Source organism: Pundamilia nyererei, unplaced genomic scaffold, assembly GCF_000239375.1.
Source record: "Pundamilia nyererei isolate P.nyererei 1_Seehausen unplaced genomic scaffold, PunNye1.0 scaffold00024, whole genome shotgun sequence".
Classification (NCBI taxonomy): Eukaryota; Metazoa; Chordata; class Actinopteri; order Cichliformes; family Cichlidae; genus Pundamilia; species Pundamilia nyererei.
The window spans coordinates 4,664,141-4,673,667 of record NW_005187425.1 but is presented as its reverse complement, the minus strand read 5'-3'; the positions used below and the strand labels follow the sequence as shown (position 1 = coordinate 4,673,667).

Sequence of the window (9,527 nt, the reverse complement as noted above, 5' to 3'; positions counted from 1 at the left end):
CTAAGTGTTCCATCTTGAAGCGATGACCATCTTTTCTTAAGCTCTGACATTAAAGAAATAAATGGACAAATATGCTCTGTTTTATTTCTATTAATTTGTTTAACGAAATGTTCAAGAAATCTTCTTTTATAGAAAAAAACCCCAAAAACCTTTAAGTAGTTATAAGCTAAATTCCATGAATATGATTCATTCAAAACTAAATAATAATAAGACATTTTTGCATTAGAGGAGTTCGCATCTGTGGAGTCATAAATCCAGCATAAAGGTTAACAATAGCAGAAGATAATGTCTTTTTTTAAATGTATTTATTATTTATTTGCTTATTTATTCCCTGGCAAGGGAGAAGATACTCTCCCCATCCCCCACCACCACACCTAGCATGCAGACACACACATATTTTGGCAACACACATGAAAGTATTTCGCAAATGATGTCTCAGTTCTGCTTCCCATGCTTGATTTATGTGATTAGAACCTGTGTTTCAGTGATTTGTGAACTCCCAGATGATGTGACACACACCAACAATAATTAATAACCGTTGTTTGCTTACTCCAGCATCTGCCTTTGCTGATGCCATTGGCAACAGGCAGTGTATATTACATAAAAAAAAGTGCAAGGCTGTGGGTGTGTCACTGCCAAGAAGACAAACATTCACATATTTCACTCACTACTGACACAAATGACTTTAATTTCAAGTAATGTCACACCCTCACAGAGCTATTTGGGGAAGTCAGAGAGGTAGATGTGCACATTAAAAAATTTCTATCTTAAATCCAAAATCTTACTTAACAGCTTAAGTAGCTTGTTTTGTTGTTGTTGTTGTCGTCATTTGTTTATGTTTTTGTTTTTTAAATTACAACACAATCTGGGAATAAGCGGCTCTGGTGTGGAGTGTCATTTAAATAGTGACTGATGACTTAAGGTACCACTGCAGTGGTGAAGCTAATAATTACTGTTCTTCTCTAAACAAACAGCTGTTGTTACAACATGCAGTTTCAATGATGCAAATGTTTAAGGTGAGATTTCACGGCAAACCTATTTTGCATGCTATGTTTTGCATCATATTCAAACTGCTTAAATATTTGACTAGAGGTGGCATCAAGTTTTTGAAAAAGAGGCAAAAAGCTGATAAATAAAATCCACGTGCTATTGTGTGATTTTTATGAATAAACAACAGGCTTCTCTGAAAAACACATCAACACCAACCAACCACGAACTGTCACCTAAACAATCCTCCAAAATATCAGCTAAGCTCAATAAAGAATTCAATAAACAATAAAACATATGTAGACTTTCAGTAAGCTGAATCTCTGATCTCCATTACAGTGCACTAACGCTGAGGGAAGATACAATGATGCAAATCTGTGGGTTTGTGTGTGCAGACCACTGTCTTTTGTTTATAGAAAACCCTTTTTAATTGATGATGTTAAGAGATTTTTAACACATTACCATTATTTACTAATCATTTGCTCCTGCTACATTCCTAAATAAAGGAGTTAATGAAGAGTTTAGAATTTCATTTTAATCATTTTAATTTAATTAAGTGGCAAGAAGAGAAAACTCTAGCACTTCAGATCAGGGTGATGTGCCCCAAAAAGTCATGCCTCGTAGTCATGCTTCAAAAGCTTTAGTGTGAAACAGTAAGCTACTTTTATCAAATCAATTTTTTTTTAAAAAAACCCAAAATATTCCTCAAAGTATCAAATAACTTTTGGAAACCGACGGACAGTCACTTTCAGAAATTATACAATCACCATGAATATTAATAAACAAGCAGAGCTTGTCATTTTAGTATCGTTCCCTCTACAAGGCATTGGTTGGACAGTCCCACATGATCGACGTCATTCTCGGGTCTGCGCACGGCCTCACAAGTAACCCATCATGACGACCGCTTTAAGGAAAAGCGCAGTTTTTTATTTTACCATCATAACCGGTATTTCCAGCTGTTTTTGTACCGACGTGAATCCAGAGGAGAACCCAGAGATCCCAGCAATCGCCAAATATTTCAGCACGAAAGGAAGGTATGAGGAAGTGAACCCGTATCTCATAGAGGACATACTTGCTGTAAACAGATCAATTTTACAGCCTCCGTCTGCACAATGTCGCCAAATCCATCTGACAGCCGTAATAAGGCACGGAACCAGATACCCGACCACAAAAAACGTCAAGAAGATGAAGAAGCTTTACGACGTGGTTCAGGGCAGCAATGTTTCCAACAGGAACTGGCTGCGTGAACTGCAAAACCAGTGGAGGATGTGGTACACCGAGGACATGGACGGACGACTCGTCCAGAAAGGTGTGAATGATCACAAACACCTGGCTGTCAGGCTGTCAAAGCTGTTCCCCTCACTGATTTCAGAGGAGAAGCTTCGAGGTGGATTCATCAAATTCATAACCAGCTCAAAGCACAGGTGTGTCAACAGCACACTGTCCTTCAAGGCAGGACTAACAGAGCTGTGGCATATTAAAGGTACGACCATGATTATTATGATGGCCCCTTTATGCATAACCTGTTGCTCATTATAATCTGTTGCTTTCCTCTGTGCAGATATGGAGTTTGATCACGCGGTGAATGACGCTCTCATGAGGTTTTTTGATAAATGCACCAGGTTTTTGGAGGAAGTTGATAACAACCCATCAGCTGTGACAGAGGTGGAGAAGTTCAAGCAAGGGCCAGAGATGAGGAGGGTCCAGCAGAAGATCGCAGACATCCTCAACGTCCCATACAGTGCAATCACAGATGGTTAGTGGTGTATTATCATATCCATCATTTTGAGAGCATTACATATAGTCAGATTAAGCTATAGATAGATAGATAGACAGATAGATAGATATAGAGTACCAGTTGATTACAGCTGATTAGAGTACAGAACACCTAAATATGACAGTAGATATATGTTTATATAGTAGGTTAATATTGTGCAGGATTTCTTTGTGCCACTTTACACAGTGCAAGCTCAAAGAACTTGCAGTAGACGCAGTAGACTTTTTTTTCCCCACATGAATTCACAGGTAATGAAACTGTCAAAAACCATACGCGATGCACATTTCACAACTTAAACATCAGTTGGCCGCTTTGGTTTCGTAAGTCTACCGCTTGTTATGTTAATATGTGTTACCACTGTGGGTCTAACTGTTACAGGCATGTCTTTAACAGCAAAGTTAGATCTCACAGTCAGTGAAAGTTGATTTATAAACTACCCTCATCGTAGCTGGTGACATCTTTATATTGCCACAGAGGTGTGTGGCCACAAAAATTAATCCGTCACTCCTTAGAATGACACCAGCTTAGTAGTGCACTTCCCAAGGATTAAAGTCACTGTGTTTTAAAGTAGATCAGCTGAAAGCTTTTGAGTTAGATGTAGAACAGACAGACAGAGGCTCTATTATTTATCCGTGAAATAGCTGGTGTGTTATTATTTACAATTTCTAGTTGGTCTATTAACACATTTATTTGATAATTTTGTCACATCTTGGCTTCACGGGTTTAACAATTGAACACTTTCTACATTTCACCAATAATTATTACTAAATTATTACCAAACATTTTAAAATAAAAACTTCTGAAATTCTGCTTATGGCGTGTCACTGGGCTTCTTACAGCAGATATTTGCACAGTAGATGGAGCTGTTTTCAAACATAATAACAATAATGCAAGTTCACTCAGCGTTAATGCTGATAGTAGAAGTTTGTCTGCTTGGTGCGGTTTAGGAACGTGCAGCTTTCGACAACATTCAGCTGTAGCTTTGAAACAGCATGAGTGTTGGAAAGTTCATTTCCATATTTCACAGAGAAGCGTTGTGCTTTTTTAACTCTCACATCTTCATTATACATGAAATGTGAAAAGAAAATACTGAAATAATACTTTTCAACCTTTTTTTTACCTCTAACATGTTTTATCATATTATATATTTTAGGAGTTCTTTTCAGATATTTCTGAGTTGTAAACAGAAATTTATTACATGCTCCAAAAAGCCAAATATGTATACATCTTGTTACAAAAAAGAGAATCTTTTAAACCTCTGAAATGATCTTTGATTCCTAGATTTGTTACCATTTAAACGAACTACCTAATATAATATATATTAAACTATCAAAATATATGTAATATTTATTAAATTATGTTTATTTGTACTTTTGTACTTTTAATGGTGTCTTTCAAATACTACTCCATTCTCCATTCCATTATTTGTTGTCTTTATTACCCAAATAAATTGGAACTTTTACCTAATTTCAGGATTTTCTTCCATACTTAAAGTTGTATAAAGAAAATGCAACACATACCGTGCTCCTAAGATTTTTAATATGTCGCTTCCTGCTTTCACTTCTGTTTTTCTAACAGCTTCCTGACTGCTGTGATTTCACTGACTGTTAACATTTTGTTTTAATCTTTTTCCTGCAGATATGGCCGAAGCTGCATTTTATTTGTGTGCGTATGAGTTTGCCATCAAGACTGTGAACTCTCCATGGTGTCGTCTCTTCGACGAGGTCGATGCACAGGTGACACAGGAATAGGGTTGCACATTGTGATAAAGCAGTAATATGTGCTTCAGATTAACTTTGAGTCGTGTATCACAGTAGGGAAAGCATGATGACCCCACCCCACCCCCGATTACAATGTTTCCAGTTTCAGAAATGTCCACATTAAGTGGTATGTGTTTAGTACTTTTAATTTTTGTAGACTGTGGCAATTTATTTACAGGCCATATTTTTTTCTTACTAAGGGTGCTATCAAGCACATACACACAGAGATAAATGATGTCTTACTGATTGAATAGAGCTTCTGTTGCAGATGTAGGACCTAATCTCAGACAATCAGCCTTTAATGCACTCAGTACAGGAAGTCCAAAGAATCTAAAAGATATTTAAAATTCAGTCAGTGAATAAGTTGACAGAAAACTCTAAAACAGGAGTGTCAAACATTTTGAGGGCCAGAATCAGCCCAGGAAAGACTCCAATGGACAGTTTTGGAAAATATTAAGGAGTGTATAAAATTTTACAGCTTTTCCAACTGATAAAGACCTCCACCCACTGCCATTCATGCCACACCAAAGTGCAAGGCAATTTTGTGTGAATTAATTAAAGTTTTATATTCTAAACTTATAATTACAAGAAAGTCTGAGCAATGATTAAACAGAATCTTTTCTGTAACTTTTCTAAATGTTTATCATGTAGTTTCATTAGTATAGCCCTATAGGTGATAGGGAACTAACAGGGAAGTAAAACTTAATACAGACACAAGAGACAGACTGACAGAAGCGAGGCTGCCTGTGTCCTGTGTCGTAGGCGGTAGGGTAAAGTGTCTTGCCCAAGGACACAACGACCAGGACAGAGAGCCCAGGGATCGAACCGGCAACCTTCTGGTTACAGATACGCTTCCCAACCCCTGAGCCACGGTCGCCCCAAGGCTGAAAACACAAGGCTGAAAACACACAAGAGCGTACGCGTAGGTGAAAACAAAATAATGAACAACATAAGAATCATCCTGAGCATCATTAAATAAAATTCGTTACAAGTGCAAACTTTCTGTCACTTTATTAAAAATAAATTATTGTGAGCTGACTCTCTTACCCTTAACTGAAGGGACAAACACCCCAACTACTAGAATAATAAAACTATAACAAGTTTGTCCAGTTGGTGGCAGTAATTTGCCAAATTTTGTTCCAATTCACCAAATAAATAGACAACAAGAAGAAAACCAGCCAAATTAAATGAAATACCCTGTATCACAGCTGTTGCATTTCACGTGCACAGTCTGTTTTATGAATAAATAAGTAGAAACAAATAAAGAGACAAGCTTCAGATTAGAGAAAGATCCTGCCAAATGTGTCCTGTACTTCACCTCACAAAGAGATTCCTGTGTCTTATGTTGCAATCTGATCTCAGAAAGCCTGAACTGTCACCTGCACAGTGAACGATCAGCAGGTTTCTATCCTTTTTGTTTAGTTATGCCAGATTTGCACATAGACTAGTTTTGTTTTTGTAGTATTACCGCAGCGTTGAAGTCATTGCATTAGCTCACAGTTTGATATAGAATTACCTCTAAAATCCTTCTGTTAGTTTATGAAGGATTCAATAGTTTGACTCCCCAGGACATTTCTGACTTGCTCACTGTCTGTAACCCAATTAGATCTCTCAGGTTATCAGATCTGTTAACTGTTCCCAGAGCTACACCTAAGTGTGCTGAGGTTGCTTTTAGTTACTGTAGTGCTGTCCTGTGGACCAAGCTAAGGCCAATTAAAGCTTCACATTCGAAATCAAACTCAAAACGTTCTTTATTCTAACAGCCTTACACTTAATAACTGTGTGTGTGTCTGCGTGCCTGTAAATGTTAACTTGTATTTCATTCCTTTTTACAGTTTTGTTTTGCTGTTTTTATTGCCTTAGACTTTTTATTTTTTTCAACTTTTACAATAAGCCCATGCTTATGTGTAATGAAATGTGCTATATAAGTAAAATTGGCATTGACGCTGACTTTCTTATTCAACAGGTAATGGAGTATGCAAATGATCTGAAGCACTTCTGGAAAAGAAGCTATGGTTATGACATTAACAGCAAGTCAAGCTGCATTCTCTTCCATGATGTTTTCAGCCGTCTGGAAAAAGCAGCTAAAGAGAACATGTAAGCAAACCTTAAATGGTGTTACACTATATTTTTCTCATGTTAATAAACATATTTGGGGAAAAAGGACTCACTGCTCAGCCCTGAATCCAGGCAGAAGCAAAACTTGCTGGATATTATTTTAGCTGAACTACAGTATGTGGGATCAGCTCAAAAGACAGCAGAGCTCGTGTTCGCTATATTTCAAAAGTGTGGCTCATTAGCATACACTCGCTGACCACTTTATTAGGAAAGTTCCTATTTTACTGTGTTAAGTTGAACACCCCCCACCCCCACCCATCTCCATTGGCCTTTAGAAATTCCTTAAACCTTGAAGCTATAGATTCAACAAGGTGCTGGAAACATGCTGACTTAAAGCATCATACAACTGCTGCATATTTGTCAGTTGCTCCACTGAATTGAGATCTGATGATTGTGCGTTTGAGTGGAATGAACCAGTTGTCTTGTTCATTCAACTAGTCTGAGATTATTTGAGATAGGCTGGGAGCAGCCATAAGATGTACAAATATGTACAGAGGCTCAGGTAGGCTGCGGTGTTAAACAATGCTTACTTTGTGCTGAGAGACATTTGAACATGCCACAGTTTTCCAATTATCTGTTGTCCATTTTTTGAGATCCATATTACTTGTAGCCTCAGTTTCTTTTTATTAGCTGGCAACAGTAGTCTTCTGCTGCTGTAGCTTATTGACTTCAAGGTTAGTTATTCACCATGTATAAATACCTAAATGTAATACGTTGCTGTCATGTGATTGGCCAGTTAGATATTGGTGTTAAAATGCAACAAATGTATCTAATAATCCAGCCACTGAGTGTAAGTAGTGAAGAGCCAACCCAGGTTGTGTTGTTACATGTGTTGAAAGGATGCAATCGTAAAGTTCCCGTTTTGAAAAGAGAACAACTTTACTACACGCTCACCGTTAAAGCATGTGTGTGGGTGATTCTGACTGTTTAAAATGTGACTGCAGAGTGAGCAGATTGTGGGTTGTACCTTTCAGCCAAGCACAATGTGCAAGCAACTGCAGTCATCTGCCACAGAAATTCTGAGACCAAAAAAACAGCAGAACAACATTTTGTTGTTCTCCAGTGAGATTTGTGGGAGTTTTAAAACATCAGAGTGAGAAACGTTAGTAAAAGTTAGAACATTCTGGCCTTGCCCTCCTTCACCGGGCTCGGTTTTAGCAATGAATTCAAATGAATGGATTTTGCAGTGTCATCTTGAGTAAGCTATAGAAAAGGTTACACTTAATCATTATGAACTCGAATTTTTAATAACTGGGATTAAAACTTTCCTGGAGCGACGTCCAGCCTGCAGACCACATGAGCTAAAATATTAACATTGTTCTTAATTTTTGTTAAGTTTATTTTTAGGAGTTGCGTATATGTAAGCCTTTCATCTTTACTGGAAAATATTAGGCTAATAATACTGATTTCTTTAAATAAAACTAGCAAATTTACTGGTGAAAATAGACTAATAAAGGGAACTTAAAGTAACTGTGCCACTGAGCATAACAACAGCTTTTAAAATGGAACATGGCCTTGCTTGTTCTTTAGAGCATAGGTTAAAGCTGTGAGTCAGTGAACACACCTTAAATATATAATGACCATTATGTTTTGTCTTTCTAATCTATAGGATAATAGGACAATAAAAACAACATTGGGTATTTCTCCAGCTAGATTTGTGGGAGTTTTAAAACATCAGAGTGAGCAAAGGCTTTGCCCTCCTTTCTGGGGCTTGTTTTCAGCAATGAATTTGAATGAATGGACTTTTGCAATGTCATCTTGAGTAAGCTGTAAAAAAGGTTACAGATGTATGAACCCTAATCTATTATCTGGTTGTTAAAGATCTTTAACAACTCTTTGAAAAGTCCTCTGCTTTCCTAACGATATGGTCAACAACCTGAAGGAGAGAATTCTTCAAATTGCAGATGAATATCCAACTGTGACAAACATTGTTCTGCATACAGGGTCAAACGATGTGTCCAAACAACAGTCGGAGGTTCTGAAACGGGACTTTACTAGATTACTAAATACTGTAAACTCTCTGAATGCAGCTGTATTCATCAGTGGACCTGTACCGCCCGTCAGAGTAGGAGACGAGAGATTCAGCAGGTTGTTTACACTGAATAAATGGCTTATATCAGCATGTGCGGACCACTCAGTGCATTTTATCAACAACTTTAATATTTTTTGGGAACGCAGGCATCTGTTTAAAGCAAATAGATTTGATTTTAACAAGTCAGGGGTGAAACTGTTCACCTCCAACTTGTTTTATTCCATACGTCATCCATCTGTGCTTGGTGCCAAGGCTGAGATAAACGAGGAGTTATCTCATAAAGAGGAACAAACAGTACTCCAAGAACAGACAAAGCCCAGCAGAAACCTTGAGGAGGAGCTCCATCTGCCCCCACCCGGGAAGAGCCTCAGAAAGGAGAGACATCTGAGGCATCTGAGGAAGAGCCTCAGAAAGGAGAGACATCTGAGGCAAGAAGAGGGGTCCCTATTTGCCTCCAATTCTCTCAACAACATCAACGACCAGGACCAGGGACCACAATCTTCCCCAGTCCCCCAAACCCCTGACAGGCCATCACCCTCCTCCCCCTCCCTTTCTCCCTCCTTCCCACACCTGAAATTCACTGAGGAGATGATGAAGCGGGTCAATGCTGGGCTCAGATCTACCCCCCGGCCCAATCCCTTTTTGTCCCCCATAAACCCCCCACCAGAGCGGCCAAAGGTTCGCCATCGAGCCCCACCCTCAACAGAGCAATCGAAGTCACATTGCCCAGCCTCGCCCCCCTTAGTTCCTCCTTACCACCTTCATGCTTTGTCTCCGCAGTCTGATGTGTGATGTGTGGAGGGTCCGGGCTGCGAGGATTATGGCAGTGGCGACTTTTCCCAGGAGAAGCTGG

The 9,527-nt window shown here is 38.6% G+C and overlaps 2 protein-coding genes across 2 annotated transcripts in view; both read left to right on the top strand.

The window, feature by feature from the left end:
- Positions 1-1,832: 1,832 nt before the first annotated feature.
- Positions 1,833-9,527, top strand: part of LOC102213730 (multiple inositol polyphosphate phosphatase 1-like) — a 14,215-nt gene continuing 6,520 nt past the window's right edge. The window contains exons 1-4 of the mRNA XM_005727484.1: positions 1,833-2,470; positions 2,549-2,743; positions 4,403-4,500; positions 6,491-6,621. Coding sequence (XP_005727541.1) covers positions 1,882-2,470; positions 2,549-2,743; positions 4,403-4,500; positions 6,491-6,621 — 1,013 coding nt within the window. The 5' untranslated portion in view covers positions 1,833-1,881. The remainder of the gene's footprint in view (positions 2,471-2,548; positions 2,744-4,402; positions 4,501-6,490; positions 6,622-9,527) is intronic.
- On the top strand, positions 6,629-9,509 carry LOC102213440 (uncharacterized). The gene is made up of 2 exons (XM_005727483.1): positions 6,629-9,063; positions 9,103-9,509. The coding sequence occupies exons 1-2, from the start codon at positions 8,507-8,509 to the stop codon at positions 9,464-9,466; spliced, it is 921 nt and encodes a 306-aa protein (XP_005727540.1). The 5' UTR covers positions 6,629-8,506; the 3' UTR covers positions 9,467-9,509.

Excerpts from the sequence above, each read along its gene's own strand:
- LOC102213440 (XM_005727483.1), top strand. The coding sequence starts at position 8,507 with ATGGTCAACAACCTGAAGGAGAGAATTCTTCAAATTGCAGATGAATAT. Across the intron at positions 9,064-9,102 it reads AGAAAGGAGAGACATCTGAG|GCAAGAAGAGGGGTCCCTAT; the intron begins GCATCTGAGGAA and ends GAGACATCTGAG.